We start from the raw sequence: 24995 nt of genomic DNA, 5'->3' as shown, positions 1-24995 counted from the left end.
TTTAGATCTTTCCTTTTCATTTCTGCGTTCTCTGCTGACTGCCTAGGTAACTACAGCAATTTTCTAATCTATTTTATGTCAGCCAGCTCCTATTTGTAGTATTTCATTCCAACAGCCATCCCAATGTAAGTAAGATTCCCCAAATTTAGTAGTACATTCAGTGCTGTACAAACAATTCTCAATTTTCATAGCCGTATCACATTCACATGTGACTGTTCACATGGGGTGAGGGGGAAGTTTGGACTTTATCTCTTAGGACGGGATGAACTGTGAAACAAGACACAGGCTATTTTTTCAGAGCTGAAATATAGGAAGGCTGTTCTTACATGGTAGCTGCATGTACTACCTTGCATATCTTCATGCAGAAACTCACATATATCCACATAATGCAGATAAAAGGATAGAGATGTCCCATGCAGGGAGAGCAAATGATGACTGTTAATATTAACTACAGATTACAACTCAGCCACAAGGGAATGGCTTTGCATAAGCTGCCTCATTTTTTGTTTTGGTTTGGTGAGACTTTCACCATTTGCACACTGATGTATTTGTATCCTGACAGTCATTAAATTAGGTTTTATTAATGAAGAAATTCTAAGAAAGAAAGAATTCAAACATACAAATGGAAGAGTTTTATTGAATGATGAGAAATTAGTTATGGCATTACAACTGAAGTTTTCACTCTGTTGGAATACTAGTTTTCTAATTTTTCTTTAGGAGAAAGTGCAACAAATCAATTATTCAGAATGTTAGTCAAACTAGTAATTGTTAATTTCTCTTCAAAAACTGCATAGTCGAGCAGTTGTAGAACAAATATATAAATTTTTGCAAAACCCTGAAGGAAGATTTGACATTTTTTGCTTTGAATCTGGTAGCAAAGGAGATCACCTGTACTGGTCAGATTCTGAGTTYCTTTTCCCTTTTTTCCCACCCTGTAAGAGAGAATTAAAACAAATTTTTAGCTATTATACTAGACATCTGCAGTTATTTTGCATACTAAAATAGTGTGAATTAACAACCTGAATGCAATTTGAACAACTCCTGATTTTTTCTTACGTTAAATTACAGAAGTATAAATTTATATGGGACATAAACCCATCTGAACACCAAATATCAATATGTAAGTGACAGTAATATAGAAAACTGAGATAATACATTTGGGAATAAACACTGGTTTATTGCTGCTTCTTTTGTTTTTAATGTACATATATTTGGTTTAGTTTTTTGAAGAGTTTCCTAATGTTTCAAAGCAGTATTCCAATAAAGAAAGTAGGGCTAATAATATTGAAGACAACATATAAAAGTGGTAGTATGAGAAAAGTTATCCTGAGCAGTCTTGGAGCATTACAGCCGAGAATAGTAACTCAGCAACAATGATCCCTGCAAGGCTAATACAAAAATAAATAAATACAAAATGAGCAGAAGTAATGATTTTTCATTAATTACTTTTTTTTTTTTTTAACTAAAGCCTTCTCTTTAAACAAAAAGTACACATTAGCAAAAGGGGGGACTTCATGGAAGAAGGAGCAGGAAGACTGAAGTTGAAAGTCTGAACAGTGAAGTAAATGACTGAATTTGACAGTAACAATAGATTTATTTTAGATTTAATTAGCAGTATAAGCACTCAGCTTGTCTATAAGGGACTGACCAAGTACATGTATTCGGGAACCGCTACAAAACAATTTGAAGAAGGAACTTGCTTCATTGTGGTAAGTGACAAGCAAAAAGGAGAGGAGATAAGTACAGAACATCATACACTAACAGCCAAGAAATTTGATGTAGTCAGAAATCATTTGTTGCTTCAGAAAGAAAAATTATGTCTTATTAAGTCAGTTTGCATGAACTTATAGTACTCCAACACAAACAATGTGTTACAACTTGAAACAAGATGATTGGCCAAAGATTACAGGGCTACTTCAGATGTTTCCATTATAAACTACTTTTTTTTTTCTTGTTGCCATGACATTTTGCATAAGTTAAAGAAAAATAAGAAAATGTGTCAAATAAGCTGTGCAAAAGTACAAATTCTTATTCTCTGGAGTGCAAATCACTGCACTCTTGAAAACAGAGTACAGTGGTTTACACTCCAGAGAATTAAGAACTTGTACTTCTGTACAGCAAGTAGTATGCTGTTAAAATTCTGTTTTGTGTAGAATTTTAACAGCATACTACTTGCATGAAAGTTAACTGAAATTCACTAACATGAATTGCATTACTGGCCAAGCTGAACCAAACACAATATGCACAGTCAGCAAGATACTGATGTTATCACTCACATTTCAAAAGCATTTGCTCTAGATCTCCTACAAAGATTTAGTACAAATAAGACTAAAATAAAGAACCCAGGAAAAGATCTGTAGCAAAAAAAAACCCTAAAGTCTATTGTTAGTTTAGTTACACACAGAACATGAAAGTTGTAGAACATGCTGATCACTTACCAGCATACCAAAAAGTTCTAAAGTACAGAATAGGTRGCAAAGTTCTACTGGCTAAAACTGTGCTTTAGTTTTGCTGCTGTTTTTGCCTAAAATGTAAACTGCTATATATWTTTTTTTTAACTTGAAAAAAAATAGAGCTAACAGGTCAGTTTAGAGCACATTACTTTGAGGCAGTTTCAGCTACATTAAGAACAGGCAAATGGACATCTAGAGAAAACAATAATACCTGATATTTTGCTAATTCCGCTTGCAATAATTTCACTTTGGATCGTTCTTGTTCTAATGCAGCATGAAGTGTAGTTACCTAAAAAACATACATACATACATAGAAAGATACAGATTGATAGACAGTTATTTTACAAAATATGCTTCACATCTACAAGTTTACCAATTCAAAATAGTTCTTTGTACTGTGTTAGACAAACACGTGATACACGCCAGATTCAAGGAAGGTTACTATTATGATTGTGCATGAATTGAAAGTGCAAGCAAGATACTCCACAATGACTTATTTCCCCAGCAATATTTATTGGTTTGCCTCTATAATGTTATATGAAAGCTACAGAGTCAGAATTTCTTTCAGGTATTAGCCTCTACATACATAAAGTGCTATTCATGTCATGCAGCATTTAGCTGATGTAATGTTATGCAATGCAGATGAGCTATATTACATCACACTCAAAAATTAATAGTGTTCTACACTAATAAGTTTGTGCAAGTTTAAAACTAAGCTTAAAAACGTAACATGCTCTCTACTACAGTGGCTTGCTAACAGTCATCCATAAACAGTTTGTAGCTCAATTATGTTGTTAAACCAGCATTTTTCAAACTTAACACTAAGAGGTAAGAAAAGGGAAAGAAGCACTTTCTTCTGCAGTATCTTTCTGAGCCTCCTCCTTTTGGGTTACCAACGGCAGAGGATGGTATTATTAAGGGGCTGTTGAGGACAAGAKCCCTTCAGACATGCTGAAGTCTGCTGTCTTTCCAGAAGTAGCTCTAAGGGTATGATGTGAAATTTATGTAATGTATGGCCTCTGACATACTGAGTGCCTGAATAAGGGTGAAATTTAACATATTTTGCTTCTAGCAAGCTTTTGTTTTAGCTTTTTTCCCTTCACTCCTCACTCCCCACCCCCAATTACCTAAATAAATTTTATCTTTGAAATACCCATGACACTTTACATAAAGAAATCCCTGCTTACCTGTAAGGTCAATTCATTTTTGATACTTTGTGATTCATCAACCTGTAGGAGTATTTCTGCTTTGTCTTTCACTAGAGAAAGAAAAAAACTAAGTGTGAGATTTTTTCTAGCTTTACAGGTCTTTGTGTGCAACAGTACTAGTGCTATCTTACTATTTTGTTATTTCTTATTAGGTCTGCCTTCACTGAGAGAATGAACATTAACTAAAAACAATCATTAGTTACCAGTGCCACTAGCAGTAGCTTTAAAAATTCTGAAGATTAAACTCCAACCTTGTACTAGTTTCCTCCCACTTAACCCTGTAGGCAGCATGGATTTTTGAGACAAACACTATCAACAAATTCCATTGGAAAACTGTATCTTGGCCATTGATCAAGATTTTAGGACTGTAAGCTTCACGTACCAATTCAGTCATACCTACAGAGACTTAGATTTGTATTAAATATTTAAAATAGAGATGTATTTAAACTGTTTATTTATTTAGTGTCTATGAAACATCCGTGGATAAGTTTAAATACTCAAAATACACAAACTGAAATTTTTCAAGGCTCTATTCTGCCATGATCAATATTCCCCTCAAAGTGCAAAATACCTTGAAATATGCAGATTAGATACAGTAAATCCCCCAAATTACTACTTTATGGTACAGTACTATTTGATCAACATAGGGGAAAAAGAAGAAAAAAAAAAAACTCCAGTAAAAACTTCATCACCCCCCTGTTGAAAGGAGACTATTTCATCTCATCTCAGACACTGACCTGAAGCTCCAATAACTAAAGATCTATAGTGCTCAATCACATTATGAACATTTGAACTGGCTTAGCTGTAGCTTGTTTGTAAATACATTTTAACAAATCCATTCAGTTCTTTTTTAGCTCAGAATCTGACCCCAAATAAGAAGCCACATTTAGGAGCTAAATTAAGAAACTGAACAGCAAAACCAAGTTTAACCAAGACATTTAATTTGTCTAGTATTATAGATCTAAATTCATCATGCAAGATCACAGTTATTAAAGGATAACTACATCTAAGTATAAAGATGCCAGGAAGTTTACTTTGACTCCAAGCTCTAAATTATAAAAATTATGAACAGTGTTATAACAGAAGAAAATTATCACAGTAACATACATAAAATTCCCAGTGTTAGCTTAGCTGGCCCTATTTATTGTCTGGCAGAATGTTTCCTTAGGTGTAAGATGATGGTTCCAACACTTTAGAGCACAGCAGATATGAAAATCAAACAACTTGCTTGAGGGTCTAAACAGGGAGTACAGCAAGATCAGTCCAGAACAGATCAAGCCACTGGCAAAATAAAGTCTAATTCAAGGACTCATTGTGCCTAAAATATAACTGAATAGCTTAAATTTCAAAGATTGCTATTAAAATTCAACAGATGATTTCATTATATAATATCAGGAATGCAGTACTTTGTTGTTTATATTCTGTATTTCATTTGAGTCACTGCAAATCAATAGCTTCCTAGTTCCTTATAATTGTTACTCTATTAACTTTTTTAAAAAAAAAACTGCTTTGAAAGCGCTTTCCATCTCTTTAAAAGTCTTTCAGGTCTGCCTGTTAAATCTCTACTTACTTTCACCTTCTTGTAGCATCTTCAGAAGTTGTGCGTTTCTTGCTTTTACTTCCTTATACTTTGCCTAGTGTTAAAGAGATTGAATTATTACATATATGCCCTATAAAAGAAGTATTCTGTAAAGCAAAAATGATTAAAATGTTTCAGAGTTGAAAATTATGATTCTGCAGAGAATCCGCTGGGTCTTAATTAAATCACAGCCAATATAATGAATGTACCACTGGAAGAATGGGTTAATCAAAGAGTCTAGAAATTAAGGCAAGCTGAAAAAGACTTACAGCAGGGTAAAATAAAAAGTTATGTCATTGCATTGACAGTGCAAGAACCACTACTGAGATCTGCCTAAAGTATGTAGGCCTATTTTCATCAAGGGCTTTATAGTTCCTCCCCTGAAAAATATTTACACAGCACACAACAATTATAACGTACTTTTTAGATACTGTGTTAGTATAAATGGTTTTGTCATATTACTTGGCAATTAAGACAAGTCTCCTACAGCTCTACAGGTTATTTATTAAAGAATTGTGGCTACTGAAAATACAGTTTCTTTTTAACTCTTCTACTCAGAAACSTATTTTCTCCAGTTTTAACAGCCTATCTGATGACTACATACTACATAGGGCAGCCTTTTCCTTAATTGGCCACCAATGCCAATTGCAGCCATGTATTTTCACTTGATACTTATTTTTCCTTTCACAAATCTCTTTGCCTAGTTTACTCTTGTTGGCTCTTGAAAGTTCAAATTGAGATAATATTTTTTTTGTAATAAAGAAGCTACTACTTTTCACTTACACTATTGCCCCAGTCCTTGAGAATAGTTTGATCTTACTCCATGCAGAAAGTTAAGCATTTATTTTATTCTCTAATCCACTGTAAACAGAAAAGGCTACAGTATAGGTCAGTGGAATGCCTAGTTTCTCTACGCCATGGAACACACATACAACACCTCTTTCCCGCCTTGAAAAAACAATCTTTAAGAGAGGACCTTTTCATCTCTAGCATACCAAAACATTTTATAACACTGCATCACCACCACAACCAATGCATGCATGATACAGAGGAATAAGAATGAAATGAAAGGGCATTTTAATAGATGTAGTATATAATAAAGACTCACATTGAAGCACGGCCTTCCATAGCCACTTAAAATTATATTAGGCTCTCTAAACAAGTTTATAAAGTGAAACAGCTCACCAATATCTTTATGCACTGCATTTATTCTATCAAGTGCAATCAAGTGCTAATAGTGACAAATATGAATGGTTTTATACTTCAGAAAATTCAAATTCTAAATGTGCTAGATTTTGGGAGCCAAATCTAGCACACAGTGAAGGCAGCTGTTAACAAAGGTCATGCTTTCTCTACAAGGCAAAAATCCTTACAGTATCAAAAATCTTCCCATCAGTCAAACTGCTTAGACTAACTTAAACAAAGTATAAATATCATAATGAAATAAATTAAAGTAATCCCATGGTGCTTCRTTACATTTCCTTTATAAACCTTGGTTCCTTATGGAGATTCTACCCTGGTTGCTCTAGATACTATCCAGACAATACTAATAAGGAATGAAAACAAGCACACAACTGAAGACATTCTCCCTAACTAGTCTGGTATACAGCAATAGTGTGATACTTATTAACATGAAAATATTTTTCCTGGTGCATTTCAGTATATGCTGAATGTCATTTTCAACTTTGTTTGCACGTAATAGAAAAGGTTATAACAGAATACAGGACACCATTACTGTTATGCTGCAGCCTTCAAGGACTCCCCTTGTATCTGTCAAAGTACGCACTGCTTTTTTTAAGCACTTCATATAGAGGACTTAATCTTCACTACTTGAAGTTATTATCAGCTACATACCTCCCACTGAGTTATTATATTTTTCAATTGCTGAATTTCTGTATCTTTCTTTTCAAGTTCGAGCTTTAGTCGTTCTGTTTTTCCATCTTTCAAAACACCCTCCTACAAACAAACAAACAGTTCTTAATAACTCAGTCATGTGAATTCTATCCCTTTCCCAAAAAACTTACTCCTGTTATTAAAAAAAAAATTATTGAAATTAAATATGCATATGTGTACTTTGATGCACAGATGCAAAAGGGATGAATAAGAGAGGCAGTAATAAATATTGCTATATTTTGCAGAGCAAAAAAATATTTCAATTAGGAATGTTTTATGTTAAAAAAATAAAAGCAATTTAAATCTCTCTTCAGATATCTTCAGCAGTTTTTAGAATGCTCTTTTATGATCATTCTTTATTTTTTTTTTGTGCTTTCTTCTAATAAGGTACTCTCTTATAGTCATTAAAGAATTTTCATTAGGCACACTTCTTCACTTCAGTGACGACTACTACTGTACATGCCTGGTTGTGTTCAGGAGATGTACAGCTATCCATTCCATTGTAGTTCGTGAGCTGGTCTCTCCTTTTTTCCGTTTTAAGTATTTTGTGAACATCATCTCCCAGCTTATTGAAAAATCCTCCATCATGTAACAAAGACTGTGTAGAACTCAGTTCCTGTCAAAAATAAGCGTTGTAAGTTATTATAAATGTAAGTCAATATTCGGCTAAAAGACAACATGCTTATGGTTGTTAAGGAAAAGCACAAAGTCCAGATATTGTTTTATGTTGTACATCCTGAGAATACTGTGATCTCTACCTATAGAATATCTGATCCCAACTGAAAAGTCTAGAAGTCAACAGTTAACATTTAGCTGACAATTTGACTACAAATAAGTATTGAATTAGAATTTAATACTTGTACCATGTCTAGTTTGTTTTATTTCAATGTTAACAATTCTTTTCTCTAAGTTTTAGTATTACTAGATCATACCCACAATACAGTACCATTAGCATTTTTTTACCTATTTTACTTCTCTTTTTTGTACTATATCTTTTGCTGAAATAACTATCTTTCAAACAGAGTTATTCTAAGTAGTTAAAAAAAATAAAAAAAATAAAGAAGGCTTACCTCATGTTTTTTAGCAAGGTTATCTGATAAGAGAAAGAAAAAAGATGCCAACATTAAGTTATTCCAATCTTGTACAGCTGGCCATTAAAGCATGGCATTTGCAAAAGTGATGCAAATACTGCAGTCTTTTCCAGCATTAACTCCTATCTCAAAATAACATTAAAAAACTAAAGCATTAGAAGAAAAGAACTTAGTTTTAAGTCAATCTCTAGATTTGCACCCTTCCTAAATCTTTCAGACTAGTATAATGTGAAGTAGCATTCCATAAGCATATACTTCAGTTAAAATGGAAGGTAATATATACATTTTTTAAATTCTACTTAGGATTTTATAGCACATCCCACTGTGCATCTGAATGCCTTCTAGTTGCTTCTCAAGAACAACTGTGTTTTAATTCCATTTTTCTCTATTTAGATTCTTTTATAAATATTATAACATTTAGATAAAAATATCCTTAAAAAAAGAATGTTACCAGATTGCTGTTTTCCTTTTTCAGGTTTTATCTTAATTTCTTCACTAAAATTCAGAATCTCTGCTCATAGGTGCATATGAAAGAGTTCTGAGCATGTGAAAATTAGTATAAGAATTTTTATCAACATTTACCCTTTCTAAAGGCCAGCACCATGAAGAAAGGCAAACAATGCCTTGCCAATATACATGGAACAAAAACCCCTCAACTGTCTGAGAAGCACAGGCCTATTACAACCCCCTCAAAACACTTCAGAAGAACAGAAGAAAAAAGCTACATTTTGAGTATYTGAGTATGTCCCCCTCAAAATGCATGAAACTATGTCTTTCTTAACCTCTTTTCCTGCTAACATAACTAGTTCATTATTATATAATGAACTTTTAGCTCTTAGACTTAATAGGACACATTMATTCCAACTCATTGTTTGTTTAAAGACAGTATTAACAGAAAAAAAATGGTGAGTTCCAGCATAGGGGGTGTTTTGCTGTTAATGTACACACTATCAGAATTCCAAGTGGGATAGCTCATAAGCAGGTATACTAGTATGATAAGGCATACCTATAGTACTGTCTGACTGAAAATCTTTCAGAGACACAGTAAGAGGTTTGTCTTTTCCTTGCAGGCTCTTTCTTTTCTCTTTTTTATTCATCGACTTTGACTGAGGTGAAGTATTTTCAATGTTTTCATGTTCCTGGAAGAATAAAGTCCCCACTGGTATAATTTTCTTCAATACCCAAATATTTTTTCCTAAAGCTTTATAAAGGAAACAAATAAACAAAAAACAGTGATAATATACTAAAGGAGTTTTTATCCTAAAGAATAATTTGCAGACTTGATTGGTTTAAAGAGTGTAAGGCATCCCTCAGCAACTAAGCATCAGCTTTGTTCTCTGGAGTACTGCTCTTTAGTAAATAGCCCCAAAATTAGCAATCTAACACCCCTTATCATTCACATAAAGTTTTATCCAAAAACTCATAGTCTGAGAATATAAACAGTCAAACACACAAATGCAGAGTGCTATACAATGCAGGTTAACACTTCCTTTAAAAGAGCAGTTCTTCTGTATCTTCATCTTACTCTTAAAATACGCTTGCTTATTCACTAGGAGTCAGACAGCTACTACTACGCAGCAATGCTCTGCCAATCAGTCCTACCTCCTACTGAAATCATACAGGCTGGTACATAGTATCCATTTTGCCCCATTAAGCCAAAATAATCTTAAGAAAACATTTATTATATAGAAGGCAAAGAGAGGAAGGAGAAAAGGAATGTTGGTTGTTTATCTATACGCATACATACTGTATATTTAAAAGACACTATATACTTTAAATTGTTCTATGAAGCTTACTCTCAAAAAAATCTAGAAAAGATGCTGTTTTTACTACACCCGAAGACAGTCTTCACTTTTAAAAATAGCTTTAACTACAGAAGTCAAAATTTTAACATTGATTTTTTAAGAATTATGGTATTCCCTGAAACTGAAATATTGCACAAGAATATTTGCACAGAAGTGCACATGTAATTTTTGCTTCTTTATGATGCCTAATTATATTTAACTTTATATATTTTCATAACATATTTCATAGGCTCCTGACTTACTGCAAATAAAAAAATTCCTGTTAAAAGTGTACTTTTAAGTGTACTGAGTGTACTTTTAAAAAACATTTTAGCAACTGATTCTCCAGTGTTCCCTAGGAATTACCCAGAAAATAGCATCCTCATCAGCTGAGAGAAAATACAGACAGCTTATTAAAACTAAAATATKTTTAAAAAACAGAAAAAGCATTAGTGAAGATGTGAAAAGATTCAAACACAACTAACATTAAAAGCCTAAAGAAAAGTCAGTGCTTTGATTCCCTGTCTCACCAGTGCGCCAGATTTCTTCTAAGAAAGTATAGACAGGATCCCTTGTAGTACTTCCAAAATTTCAGTGTCTTCATATGTCAGAAGATTGAAAAGGTTGAACTAACATTCCACCTTTATGTTTATTTAAAAATACAACATTATTATACACAGTTTCTTTCAAATCTAGTATTTCTTTGAACTCTTAAGCATTTGAACAGTAAGCAAACAATTTACACAGAAGAAGTGTTACTCTTCCCAGGTGATTCATTTTTAACTTCAAGCCTTACAGCTTTTACACCAGGATGAATCCCACAAATACCTTTTTGTGCTCTTCATATTCCAGTTTGCTTAGCAGCAGTGCTTTTTCAAGATCTGCTTCAAACATTTCAGATGTCAGCTGAAGAAAATTAACATATTCCTTGTGACAAGGTTGTTAAAAGAAGGCAACTAAACCACTAAAACCACATTAAAATTTCATTTTCAATATAYGTATCACTACAGTTGTCCAAAAGCTTGATATGTGACATACAACATTAGTAATTAATATACCTATTCGTACCATAAGTAATAAAACACTTTGCTTCAGAAAACTGTGGCACGTAATTGTAGTTGTGTTCATTTTAATTTCAACACAGTTATCATTTTCAAAATTTGTTTATATGAGATCTTTTTAAAACTGATTTTGTTTTTTTTGTTTCAGGAAAAAGACAAGAGGATGTTAAAAGTATGAAAACTGTCATTGCAAGAGGATCACTAAGAAGCCAAAGAGCTCTCCTATTGCAAAGGAAAGATTAACTAAGCTACTAAGACAAAGTCTTAGCAAGCCAAGCATGTCTGAATAGCATTTGCTCTTTCATTTCTGAGAAAATGAGAAGTATATGAGTTTCCTTCACAGACAGAAAGGAAAACTGAAACTTCCTAAGTGTGAGGTATAAGGAAGTAAGAGAACTAGAAATGAAATGACATGGATGAAGGACAGGATACCTGATCTTTGTGTTACAGAAAGATAACAAAAGTGTGGGCAAGGTGAGCTTCTACTCAGTAAAAGATTGAAGTATTGAAAATGAGAATCAATCTATCAACAACAGTTCAATGGGACCAAAAGCAGGAATTTACTGGAGGCAAATGCTGAGGTTGAGATACAGAAGTAGATAGCGCATAACGTAAATAAATAAACTGGTAATGACCTATGCTATTGCATACAGTAAGTAAACCAAGGTGAAGCTGTTTTGAATGTAAACTCTAGGCCTTTGAGAACTACTCTTTTAATGATCTCTACAGTCTTCAGTGCGATGTACTGCCAAATGGAAGCATTATTCTTCATCATAGTTCTGTTTCATGTCCATAACTGAAATATTATCTAGAAAAATAATTACCTTTACCATCACTTCCTTGTTCTTTGAATTTCAAAGTAAAATTCGATTAAGTACCTGTTATTCATTCCAGAATAAACTATAATAGCTTTTAAATCAAATAAATAGCTTAACTGGCCTTAGCATACTTCGATCCAGGTTAGTTAAGTGACATATACTAGTGACACAGACTTTTCTGTCCATAGGAACCATGCTCGGAAACACTTAGGAGTTTTCGTATGCCTTACATATGCATAGAAATGACTTATTACGTTATCTAAAAGCACAGACATTGAATAAATTACTACAAATAACAATCCATACGATCAGTCTCGCATAAAGAAAAACCAAAGAGTGGTCCCAGGTTCTGTTATGGTAGTGTGCTTTTCTTTTTTATTTTTTGAAGTTGGGGGAAAAGAGACAGTGAGAGAGAGGGAACCAGTCATCTCTTTTTGATCCGTTATTTTAAACACAGTAAAACACTACTCTCCACACAAGCTGTGACAAGATTTCTTGTAGGCTTGAGGGGCTATTATTTCTAGCCTTGAGTAGTTTGCGGCTCAAGTTTAGTACCAATTACTGAATCAAATCTGACTATGATACTTATCTATCAAAAGTTAAGACATATCTGCTGCATTGAAAAGCTCAATATAAGCACAAAAAAGGAGAGAACGGAGATAGAAAAAAGCAAAAGATTATGTAAAAAAATACAAACAAATACAGTAAGCTTTCATAGAAGAAGAACTTAGGATTTTTGTCTTTATATGTTACAAATAATTTAGCAAGCAAGATCCCAAATAATTACTAAGAATTAGTGCTATAACAATACTGTTATGAAAATTAAACAATTTCACACATAAAAAGGCCTTCCAAGATCTCCAATACAATAACATATTTACTATAATTTATTTATCTAACAATCATTCAACTCAGGGCAGGACTGGGAGTCTGAATCAGAATCACAGAATCGGTAAGRTTGGAAGGGACCACTGGAGATCATCTAGTCCAGCCTCCCTTCTCGAGCAGGTTCACCTAGAGCATGTTAGRCTTCCAGGCGGGTTTTGGATCTCTCCAGAGAAGGAGACACCACAACCTCTATGTGCAACCTGTTCCAGTGCTCTGTCACACTCACAGTGAAGAAGTTCTTCCTTATATTCAGGTGGAACGTCCTGTGGTTCAGTTTGTGCTCGTTGCCTCTTGTCCTGTTGCTGGGCACCACTGAAAAGAGTCCAGCCTCATCCTCTTGACACCCTCCCTTAAAATATTTATAGACATTGATAAGATCCCCTCTTAGGCTTCTCTTCTCCAGGCTAAACAGGTCCAGCTCTTGCAGCCTTAAGAACTCAGAAGAACCACTGAGCTGCTTAACCCTCAGTGCTATCAAAGCCAAGCATCCCCATCAGGTTTCCTAAGTACATTCAGTTCCGCTGCTCTGCAGAACTGTCTCGGATAGACATCTACAGTCCACTATCTCTTAGACATCTCACTATCACTTAAACCTATCCAGAACGTAGCAACCACAGGTTCCTTTGCTTACATACTTTGTAGCTGGGTGGGGCTGGGGGGTGCAAACCCAACAAACAAATTCAGAGTGGACCTGATACTCTGTAGCAGGTTGAGATCCATGCACAAAGCTCTTGCAGTGACTCTCTCAGTAGTATTGCTGAAGGAAGAGTGGTATTATCCAGCTTAATTATATAATAGCTCTGTAGTTAAGACAGATATTAGAAATCCTTTACACATGAAGTGCCAGACCACACTTCTCTTTATAAATTTGAAAAGTAAAAATGCCAACAGGAACTCCGCATGAACTGGAGATGCTCTCTGTATAGCCAGATTTTGTGAGAGCAAAGAATTACTGTTTCTTGCTTATTAAATATCACCCTGCCCTACAATATACCAGAAAAAAATATAGCTTCTCAGCATCAATACTGCATTACTGAACCAGGAAGTGAGAGACGAGGATTTCAAGCCTCCCAAATTTGAAGAATTCAAACCTACATCTCTTTTCTCAGGTAAGCATGCGTAAGTTGCAGTTTGAACCCTCCCACAGATCAGTTTCTCCAATTCAGATAAAAGACGCTCTTTATCTCACAGGCCAATCAACATGACTTGAGTAAAAAACAGGGAGAGCAAGATGCAATTAGAAGTACTGATCAACATTTGACACGACCTTAACCAAACCATAGTACTCAAGACACAAGTAAGCCTTTATTAAAAAAACAAAAACAAACAACCCTCACTCTTAGATGTGGAATATGCCATCTTTGGAAGTTCTTAAATCTGTTGAACCTAGTTTACAGCTGGTCCCCMCTTTCCCCCTAACACAGCTCATACTAATTATAAGCTTCCAATGCTCTTCATCTTCATAGAGTACCTTACCTCTTCTAAGTTATAATTACTATCTCTTATTTTTAACAGAATAGTGCTATAGTGAGACTTAAAAGTTATTTAACGATTTCTCCTTTAATGCATTTCACATCAACATAAGCACTGGCTCTCATTGCCTCCCTTTTTTTCTCTGCATCTGTCTTTAACACAACAGCTTGGTCTTAACTGTATAAAATTTATATTACTTTAACAGTGGTAATGATGTAATAAGCCTGTATATAAGCAACTGATGATAAAAGCTCTAACACCCTGCAAGTGAAGCTTTATTCTCCAGCAAAATTCAAGATTCCGTGGGGTGAAAGGTACAGGACCTCACTGATAAATGGCTAGCAACACTTGAGTAGGGTAACAGTGACTATGCCTAGGTGTATAATGCAAATCCCTCAATAATAATAACAGCTTTAAAGGCACGGAATGGTGCAGACACAAATAACCCTTCAGTTTGATGCTCTCAGCACACTCACAGGGGAAGAGTAAAGCTTGGAGTATTTCAAGCTGAGGATGAGTATCTGAGATTTGATGTCAAGTTGTCACTAAGCGACACAGAATCTAGATGTACTCTCCCCATGCCCTTCTCCTCTTGGCTTGCTTAGAGGAGGCTACAGAATGGATCATGTTTTGAACAAGTTTGTGCTCCTGTGGTGGAAAAAACTATCCGCAGCCCTCAGTRATTATCAATTCTGAGTCCCTTTGCTCAGTTTGACTGGATAGACTCAGCAGACAGACTGACTCAGAAGACTTGCCTTTTTGGCAAATTTTTTGCTTCACTCATTACTATATAGAGAGCATGAGTGTCCAACACTGATACCTTGCATATGTAAACAAATTTACCTTAATCACAATTCTTTAAATTTGAGTTATCAACAGGTTCTTGAAATTATACTCCTAAAAAAATGTAACTAATAAGTAATAATTTCACACAAGTGATGCACAAATTCTGTAACTTGTTACTTCAAAAAAGTAACATTGACTGCACCTTCTGAAATTAAACTATTAYGATAAAATTTGGGCAACAATATTCTGAACAAAAACCTATTTCTAAACCTGTTGATTACAATATTAAATAGATGTAACAAAGCATAGCCACAGATATTGACTCAGAAGTTTCCTGTGACTTTTATTTTCTAATGTTTATTTCAGTAGGAATCCCTGATTGTTTTGTCAGTGGGGTGGAAGGTGAGAGAAAAAACAACAACAACAAAAAACAATGAAGACTCACAGGATTTTTATCAGCCTCTGTCATAGCCTAAAAATGCGTACGTTGTAATTAAACAGTTCTTCACCATTTTCACTCTAGGGTCCGTCTTCCTCATATAAGGAAAACAAAGCCAATTCAATGCCTATCAGTGCTGCAATACATCAGCAGCAGYGACTAATGGTGAAATAAAGTAAGAGTTTATAAAGAAAATCTTTTGATTATACTTATTGTACCAAGAATATCTTAGAGACACTCACTCCATTGGATGCACTTTGAAGTATGGCAAAATTTTGATTGCTGTTCTAAGATAATAATATAGAAATAGCAGTATTTTTTCTGTACAGATTCCAATATTCACATTTTTTAAAAAACTTTCTGGATAAAGATAAAAAAAAATTAAAGCCATTTGCAGGACTTCTAGTAACTCTGAAGTCTGAAACACAATGTTTTTAAACAGAGTCAATTACGAACCAAAAAAAAATTCGCTTAGTAACTTCTATGGTCGCCTCAAAGCTTAAAGTATAGAAGTCATACCAATAACTCAAAGAGTTTAATTGCTTTGTGTTTATGCAATATTAACACCGCAACCTAACAGTGATCATGCCAATGTCAACCATTTCACTGAACTTTTATTCTAATAAAATAAAAGTCAACAGAGTACTTGTTGGGAGAATATTTACAATCCATACTGTAACTCCATTCTTTACACTCAGTCCACTGTGATTGCAGAAAGCTGTTTGAAGTGTAGCTGTGCTATAAAACAGTCTGTGCTCCAACCTCAAGAGTGATGACAGCATTTGGCTACTCCCTTCTCCTCAGAAAAAGGGACAGAAAATGTCTTCAAGATTACAACTGTCATATGTTACAGCTATGATACTGCTCTGAAGTTATTTTTACAATGAAAGAATCCCAAGGAGACTTTAACAGGAGGATAGCCTGTATGTCAGCAAAATACAAATAAGCAAGCATCAACCGTTTCATAACTGAGTTTGCTTTGTCTGATCATTTCACCATCCAATGATGGGAAGTGTTCGTATCACATGAAAAAGTCTGTAGAAAGTTAAATACTTTGAAAGGGAACTTCAAGTGCACCAGAATAACCAAAACTGTATTATCCATAGTGAATTCTGAAACCAGTAATATTAAAAAAACCCACACAAATCTGTGTAACAAAATCATTTAAAAGGAACCTGAAAAAGAAGTGTAGTGAAAGATTTCTTTAAGCACTATGCAGTAATTGCACTAAAACAAATTATTAATCCATGCTCATTATTTCTATCTAAAGTAGCCAAAGTACTGCAAACAAGCCAAAACATTCATATACAGCATCATACAGGAAAACCACTATATGGTCTTCAGCAATACAGTGTTTTAAATGTTCCTTTTTGATGCAGTCAAGATGGAAAGTGGTTAGTTCCAACTGTAAGTATTCCTGTAAGTATTCTTCCTAACTGACATCATAGTAACAACGTGAACTATTGKATAAGGTTAAGGCAAAAATTATTCTACTGTTTTGGATCAAGTGTATTTCTCATGCAATTTCCGTTTGTGGTAGCTTTGGCAAGCAGGCACTCAGTAAAAACAGGGTATTAGCTTTCATACAGGCATAGGCAATCTGTTTTTATCTCTGCCCCGTTCTTTAATTGTTAATGAACTCTAATGGTGATTAGCAAAAATAGGTTCCAGGAAGAAAAACAGAGGTTCTCATACTGAAAGACAGGTCTACCCTAGTCTCCAAAACAATGGTCAACATTCAAAGTTGATATGATCTTGACTATCTAGAAAAGAACTAGTTACTGTATTCCTAATAGAACTTAAAAAAACTGATTTACTATGGGTCTGTACTGTATATCCACACATCGTTCCACCAAGATTCTCAGCTTCTCTCCCATTACAGCCCTTCAATATCCCCCTGAGCAATATTTCATCTTTTCTCCAAATCATCCAAATGCCCTTTACCATACTCCAAATTTCACATTCCAGTTATGAGATATGCAAGATGCATCATGTACTGGCTCTAAGCTACCAATATACTGAACAGCCACTCAACAGACTTGACAGAAGAGGTGATCCAAATTTCCAGTGAAACATTTCCTTCCATGTGACAGTACTTCGTTCCCTTTTTTTCAGAGACTTAACACTATAAGGTAACATATTTCAGGAAAACCAAACAAAGGCAACACAGTAAGCTGCACCTGCTCATCTCTTTGTCTCCATTCTTGCCAGTTTTCTTCCTGAGAGTCCTTCTGCATTGTGCTGTGCAATGTTTGTTCATGCTGAGATAGATAGCTTCCATGGGAGGATTTCTGAGGAATCTTTTTAAAAGCAAGATTTCTGAGCTGAGAAACAAAATAAGCTATTTTTAACACCAATCAGAATATTGAGGAATATACAGTAATAGTTTTAATGGACTAACAAGGATATGTATATTTCCATACGTGTCTGAATAAGTGTACTTTGTCTTATTCTGTAGTTTAGGCTACATTTTTGTTTAGTCAGATATGGTACACACCAGAGGGTGAAATTTCTTTTGGATCCTAACCRTGGATCAAAAATGCAAGAGCCACATAACATAAAGCAGTTAAACAGTACACACATATTGCCAGCTGAAAATCCTTTGAACAAATCTTAAGAGGTAACTCTGTCCTACAGATTTCATGTTGGATCAGGTATTATCCATCTTCCTTCAGATGGCATACAGCATAAAACATTCATATAAAATTCATTAAGTTCCCTTTGAAGAAATGCAGTTGTGTTCACACCTGACCTAAATTAAATGTAATGCCAAATAAGAATTTATTTGCCACAGATAGGGCATGGATGAACATAACAACTAGAGGATTAGGTTAAAAAAATGAATACACAGCAGCATAGACAATCCTTAAAGTTTGTCAAAAATCCAAAGTCAGTCACATTTTTAACTACAAACCTGCAGTAGAATTACCTCTTAGCTGCTGCACTACAGGGATACAACGGTGTCATCTTTAGAATATCTTATATAATTTTAAAATTAAAGTGAACAAGTAACCTTCAAATTTTGCAGCTCAGAATGAAAGACATTTACTGCTCAAACAAGCTGATATTCTAATCCTAACATTAAGTGAAAATAAAAGACGTGCACAATCCAGTATCAGCTTAAGAGTCAGGAATCTCCTTAACATAAAGTCTACTGGAGGGAAGAAAAACTATTATCAGATGCTTCAGAAGTGAAACCAAGTACAGCAGTAGCAATATTATCCTTAATGTGTATTTACATTGTGTCACAGCCATTTCTGAAAAAGCTTAAATCAAAGAAGAGCAAAGCCATTCTTAAAAAAAGAAGAAAGAAAGAAAGAAAGAAAGAAAGTAGTAACACACACTTTACTTAACTACTAGCATTCCATAAAGATTTTAACCTTAGGACACAGTAAATTTATACATATAATTTTTAAATATAGTCAACTACATAACAAGAACTGCGTAGTTTCAGCAGAGTTCTCAGGCAGTAGTTGTCAAAGCGAGTAGCTTATGGTTCATCTACCAATAATTTTGAAACAATTCGTGCAGTCTCACTTCTAATTTCCATTTAACATTAGGCTTAACAATCCAAACACTAGAGAAACACTATGGCCATCACCCAAAATTCAGAAAAGAAAAAAGGAAAAAAAAGTGGTGTGGCTCTAATCAATTCAAGGGCTGGAGTGAAGGCCAAGACTGAGAAGTAAAACTTAGCCAGCCAGTTTTTAAAGCTTTTCAGACAGAGTAGGTAGGAATAGCTATCTGCTAAAAAGAAGAAAAGGGTACTTCAAACTACCTTTAAATTTTAACATACTGGCTGTTCAAGCAGGCAACTAAAGCTGATTACCTACAAAACACTGAAAACAAGTTGCTCCCCAGCAATCGCTTTTAATAAATATTATTTCCTTCATCAGTTATTCACTATTGATGTCAGCTAATCAATAAATAAAAAGTAAAAACTAGCCAGTTATTCTCACTATCAAAGTATTATTAAATAGGAAGTATCATACATTTACATAACGAACTTTTAATAAAACTACTGAAAATCTGAAAYGTCTCTGTAATTAAAAAGACAGAAAAAGAACAGTGTCCCCCTCACACTATTTAATGGATAAAAATCTTACCCACTATGGAAAATACAGTCTCTTTACCTCATTAGCTTCACTCTGCTGCTGTTCTTTCTTTTTTCTTCTTTTCTCTCGTTTCTTCTCATTTGTAGAACATCTCCCTCCTGAAGCTTGAGATTTACCAGCACCTTGGCTGCTTCTGCCTTTTCCAGGCTCTGAATCAGTATCACTGTCTAGTTGTAGCAAAGCAAAACGAGATGCAGTGGTAGGAACTGAACTGATTACAGCAGATGCCATTGCAAGTCCAAAATTCTACTGAAATGACTTCTTTTTAATGATTAGGTTTCCTGGAAAAGTAGCACAGAAATAAAAATGAAAACATTGTTTGACAACATTGGCTTCCACTTTCTGGAGAACAGGAAGAAGAATATATTGAATAGTGCTCCAAAACCATTTCAGATGCAGTCTTTGGAGCCTGACAAACACATGATTTGAGAAGGAAAGCAAGTAGATATTATGCAGAGACAAGCTTWTGACAAAGATGAACAGTTTCAGGTAAACAGCCTTATTTTTTAAAAAACTTTTACAAATAAAATCTTTTATTTTTTTTTTTAATCAACGAGTGGTTTTCTCCACAGGAAAGTAAACCCAGCATTCTGGCTGGTACTTTTCTTGAATATTCAGCACCTGTTCTTGGGACAAAATACAGAGGGTGTTGAAGGGACTGAGGACTAGGAATTCATTTATTGTGCTTTCAGTTACAGTAAGCAATATCCATATCCCTGTGACAAAGTTCTAGAACTACAGCCATTTATGTGGGATAAAAGCAAAATCTTTGGCATAGGAATATTTGTTAAATTACAATTTTTCCATCTAGAGTTTAATTACTTAGGAGAAAGGACTGAAAATGATGACATTTCAATTGAGTACAGATTTCATAAAAAATGTTGATCTATTAGGGTTAAGAGGTATACTCACTAATGCATACTTTTTGAAACTGCTTTTTGAAAGGCATATTTACAACCTGATAATTTTAAGCATGATGAGTTCAATGTCTTCTTGTATGGTTTATGAAAAATATTGTTTTTTACTTACTCTTACAGAAGAATATGAGAATCTAACAAAGTTTCAAAAAAAATTTTTTTAAGCACTCAATTCTAGACTTTCTCAAGGACAAGCTTGTAGATGCTCTAATGATACTCAGATATATAGAGAGAAAACAATAGTGTTACAGTGACCATTATCCAAAAGAATTATTAAAAAGGAATATTACATTTCACCTTGCAGAGATGAAAGAAAACCAGCAAGTAAACTAATACTGCTCTACTGAAGTTTACAGAGAGGACAGGTTATTGCAAACAGCATTCTTACCACAGAAGATACCTAACTGTATTTCTTTCCAAAAAAGAAAATAAAGCTGAAAACAAATTTTGCATCAAAGTGTGAATCCATCTGGTAACTCAGACTCTCTGATAATACCATGGCCAGGTATGTAGGAAAGACAAGTCAATAACACCTAGAACATCACAAATACTTGTTATTCTCTCTAAATGATGAGAGAGCAGGGTAAGTTTGGGTTTTATTTTTTTAAATACATTTTAATATGCAAGAACTCTGCAGTTAGCATGCCTAGGAGCTTAGTTACTGTTGGCAGAAATGTTGTACTCTTACTGCTCTGGAACACACAGTAATCGAAATCTGAAACTCAGAAAACAAGTTAAAGATACTTCTTCCCAGAGAGGAGGGAAGATTTAAAAAAAGGCCTTACAATATTGGATATTGCTTTTGGCAATTCAATTCCTGATTTATGCTTGCTTATACAGAATTAAAAAGAGATAACAACAACCTTGAAGATGAAATTAAAAATACCTAAGATTATAAGTGTTTTCAGTTAAGTCTAAAAGAACTGTTAATATTGCTATTGTAGGACATTTCAAAACAACTGTTCATATTATAGTAGGATCTAATTATTCCATTTCTGCACTTCTCCACCTAAAAGTGGATCTAATGTTTCAGGGAGGCTTATCGCATCTATAATTTTGGTAGACTTTACTAAGTACCTCTCTTCAATATTTCAGTTCTAAAATTTGACTTTTTCCTCTCAGAACCAATTGACTGACAAGTCAAAGCTTTCAGATGAATAAAGATGCTTCCTAGTCCTTTATATGATCTTTTTCCTTAAATAGGGAATTAAAAATAATTTTGTTCTTTATTGTTATAGATACAAACAATCTTAGAAAACTGAAGTGTTGATATATTTGAGCTTAAGATACTAAAACTATGTTTAAAGACGCTTTTTGTTCACAAGCAGGGGGGTAAGGGTGGGAAAGAAGATATGTTCAAATACCAGAAGAGATTTGGTAATTCTGCAGATCAAACTACGATCTGAAAAATACCACTTTCAAGTAAGAGTTTGGCAATCTGAGAAATTTTGTGAGCTGATAATGGTCTGTTGGACAAAGCATACCCGTGTAAATATAACACAGTTCCTCTTCTCATTATAGAGTATAGGGAAAGAAAAAACTGCAAGAGGCATAATAAGAAATAAAACAAGTTTATGACACTTAAATAGCTCATTAATACCTCAAGGAAAAGAGAAACCAATATTTGAAGTTATTTCTATTTCTGTTGTGCATTAGTACTACTTGTACTCTTCCAAGCAGAGTTTTTCTTATATATCAAGAAAGTAACCACCCTTCATTTCCATGTTAAGGAAAAGATTATTAAAGAATGGACTTCAAAGCTGCAACATTATTATGGTATTGATACACAGGTGGCACCAATTTATGACCTAGTTTCAAAACTTTCTGCTTGCAGATCATTAAACTGTCTGTGCAGCCCACTTCAAATTATAAGGTTTGGAAACAGTTCCATAGCCCAAAAGTTAGTATTATGAAAATTCATATATAATCAGTGTAAGATAAGCATTATGCATACTTACAATACAATTTCAAGGCAACAATAAATGCATTTGTTATCTTGGATTGCAAGTAGGAAATTTTTACAGCTTTACTAGTTTATAGGTTACATTCTTCTGTAAATCATGTCAAATTACTACATAAATGGATTATGTTCAAATCTTAAACTGTAAATGGATTATTTTCAAATTTTAAAACAAAAACTTATTCCAAGTTAGTTCCATTTATGATACATTTTATCTACTACTTTAGCATAACTGATACAGCGATTTATAAGCACAGCAAAGCACTTACTCTACTTTAAGTCCTTGGTAAACAAGGAAACATATTTAGAAAGTTAAAATATGACATGCCTGAAATAAAAAGGTATCTTTTTAAATTTCAGTTCCCTAAAGCATACTGGGTATATTTCAGAAACATAAGATAGGTCAATACCCTGAAGAGCTTCAATCTAATTTTAGACATGATGTAACAAGGATTACAGTAATAAAAGTAACATATTCAGATGGTGTTAAGGTAACTTGATTTTGTATCAGTTATATACACGAACTCACATGCTGCAGCTAATACAGCTTTTGAAACACTGAAGTTATAAAAGTTAAGCTGTTCTGTAAACCATTCAACATACACACAAAGAAGTTAATACGTACTCACAAACTTACTTTGTTTGAGCACCAGTAGCTTCCCAGGCTGTGATAAGCTTTGCACATATGCATGAGTTGGCATTTAACTGTTTGGCAAGTGTTCAAATACCACAAAGTGGACTGAACAGCACTAGAAACCTCTAGTCTAATGTTAGTAGTGCACTTTTAAGAATCTGTGGAATAACTGGTTGGCTCTACACATGGTGCTTTACTTTTTCAAGGGGAACATGCTGACAGGCCCAAAATACAAGCCATTTTTCWCTTCCATCTTCAAAGAAATTCTAATAGAAACATAAAAATTTCAAAAACTTGGAAAATACGATATGGTCATGCTAACACTACTTCCTACATAAAATCCAATTGTTTCAAGAAGTAAAAATACATACTTACGATAATGTATGCTCACTATATATGMTTAGTGAGCACCTGACATTGTGAAAAATTTCAATGTTTATTTATACACCTGAAATAATACTAACATAAACAACAGAMTTAAAAACAAACAAATAAGCAAACAATAAACATAACAAAGGAATATCTCCCTTCTCTACTGAGAACTCCAGGAGTCTCTGCATGAAACAGTGATTTTTGTCTATTTGTACACTTATCACAGCAAATGCACTCTACCTTTCCTTATCAGTGCATTTACAGGAAGCTTCAATCCTCAGATTGTTTGATCAGCTTTCTCCCTTTAAATTGTCTTTGTTTTATGCCATTTGATCAGAGGCCATAAAGCTGCATTAAACCAAGCCAAATCCTTAGAACTACTGAAACAGAGTCTATAAAGAGAAAGAATAAAACTCTAAATAATAAATCATTTAAGAAGAGATGCACCACTAGCACATATGACAAGAAAAAAAAAATCATACAATTTGAATAGGGAGTATGTCATTGCTGTACTTTAGGAAACTGTTTTTGAGGAAGAACTTTTTTTAAAAGCATTTTAAAAATCCTGGGTCAAAATGCAAAGCAACCAGATCTTTAACAAACTTTAATAAGCTTGCTCATGCAATACTCACTGACACTTCAGCCTCTTTTGCACTCCTTACCCTCCTCAAAAAGGAAAGTTGAAGAAAATTAGTTAAGTTTTAAAGTTCAAAACTTTTACCTAACAAACTTTGAAAGTACAGTAATATAAAAGAAGAATATCAATGGTCTTAGAAACCAACACACAACAGTAATTTCAAATAAATGAATATGACATCAGTCAGTAAACACTATACCCTGGTTAAATCTCAAGTTCTAACCATAGTCAGTATTTTTACTGTAACCGAGTTCTTTGAATTAGCACCMTCTCACCAACACACACAAAGAGAAGCAGCAAGCCGCTTTTAGGCAATGGAAGATAAAAACGGTTAGAAAATTACTTCTGGGAAAAGGCTCCTGTATTCTAAAACCAAGAAACCACCACCACAAGGAGCATCACGCACAAGGTAAGACCCTGCCCTAGTACATACACGCTGACACAAACCCCAAGACATTTGTTGCCTTCGTAACGGTTAAGAGAACAGTGACTCTGCAGACGCTTCGAGGCAAGGACAGTGTAAGAGAAGACGCAAGGAAATTAAATTAAGAAAGTGAAGGCAGAGCGCCAGGAAGCCTCCCGGGGGCTCCAGCTGCGCTCCAGCGAGCAGGCGGCGAGAGTTGGCTGCCGGGGGCTTTAAACGCGGCCCGAGCACTGCCCTCCTGCACCGCCCGGCTCCCGGCTCCGGGGCAAGCCCCCTTCCCCGTCACCACAGGCCACCCCGCGGGCAGGGCAGGGCAGGGCTGCCGGGGGCTTTAAACGCGGCCCGAGCACTGCCCTCCTGCACCGCCCGGCTCCCGGCTCCGGGGCAAGCCCCCTTCCCCGTCACCACAGGCCACCCCGCGGGCAGGGCAGGGCAGGGCAGGGCACGCGGCGCGGACGCCCGG

At 34.7% G+C, this 24995-nt stretch overlaps 1 protein-coding gene across 4 annotated transcripts; it reads right to left on the bottom strand.

The window, feature by feature from the left end:
• Positions 1 to 617: 617 nt before the first annotated feature.
• GKAP1 (G kinase anchoring protein 1) lies at positions 618 to 24137 on the bottom strand. Of its 4 annotated transcripts, XM_085313381.1 has the most exons (12): positions 24104 to 24137; positions 19607 to 19869; positions 17654 to 17797; positions 10837 to 10914; positions 9231 to 9363; positions 8204 to 8226; positions 7597 to 7749; positions 7095 to 7196; positions 5232 to 5295; positions 3641 to 3711; positions 2665 to 2742; positions 618 to 932 (listed from the first exon to the last, which is right to left on the bottom strand). In XM_085313381.1, the coding sequence occupies exons 2-12, from the start codon at positions 19817 to 19819 to the stop codon at positions 885 to 887; spliced, it is 1107 nt and encodes a 368-aa protein (XP_085169507.1). In that variant the 5' UTR covers positions 19820 to 19869; positions 24104 to 24137; the 3' UTR covers positions 618 to 884. The 4 variants fall into 4 exon arrangements, with proteins under 4 accessions (XP_085169507.1, XP_085169516.1, XP_085169523.1 ...); XM_085313390.1 differs by lacking the exon at positions 10837 to 10914; XM_085313397.1 differs by lacking the exon at positions 17654 to 17797.
• Between the last annotated feature and the right edge of the window lie 858 nt (positions 24138 to 24995).

Source organism: Rhea americana, unplaced genomic scaffold (assembly GCF_003343005.1).
Source record: "Rhea americana isolate MKP2758 unplaced genomic scaffold, rheAme1 scaffold_11, whole genome shotgun sequence".
NCBI lineage: Eukaryota > Metazoa > Chordata > Aves > Rheiformes > Rheidae > Rhea > Rhea americana.
Note: the sequence above shows the minus strand (reverse complement) of the source record. Positions and strands in the feature narration are given on the sequence as shown.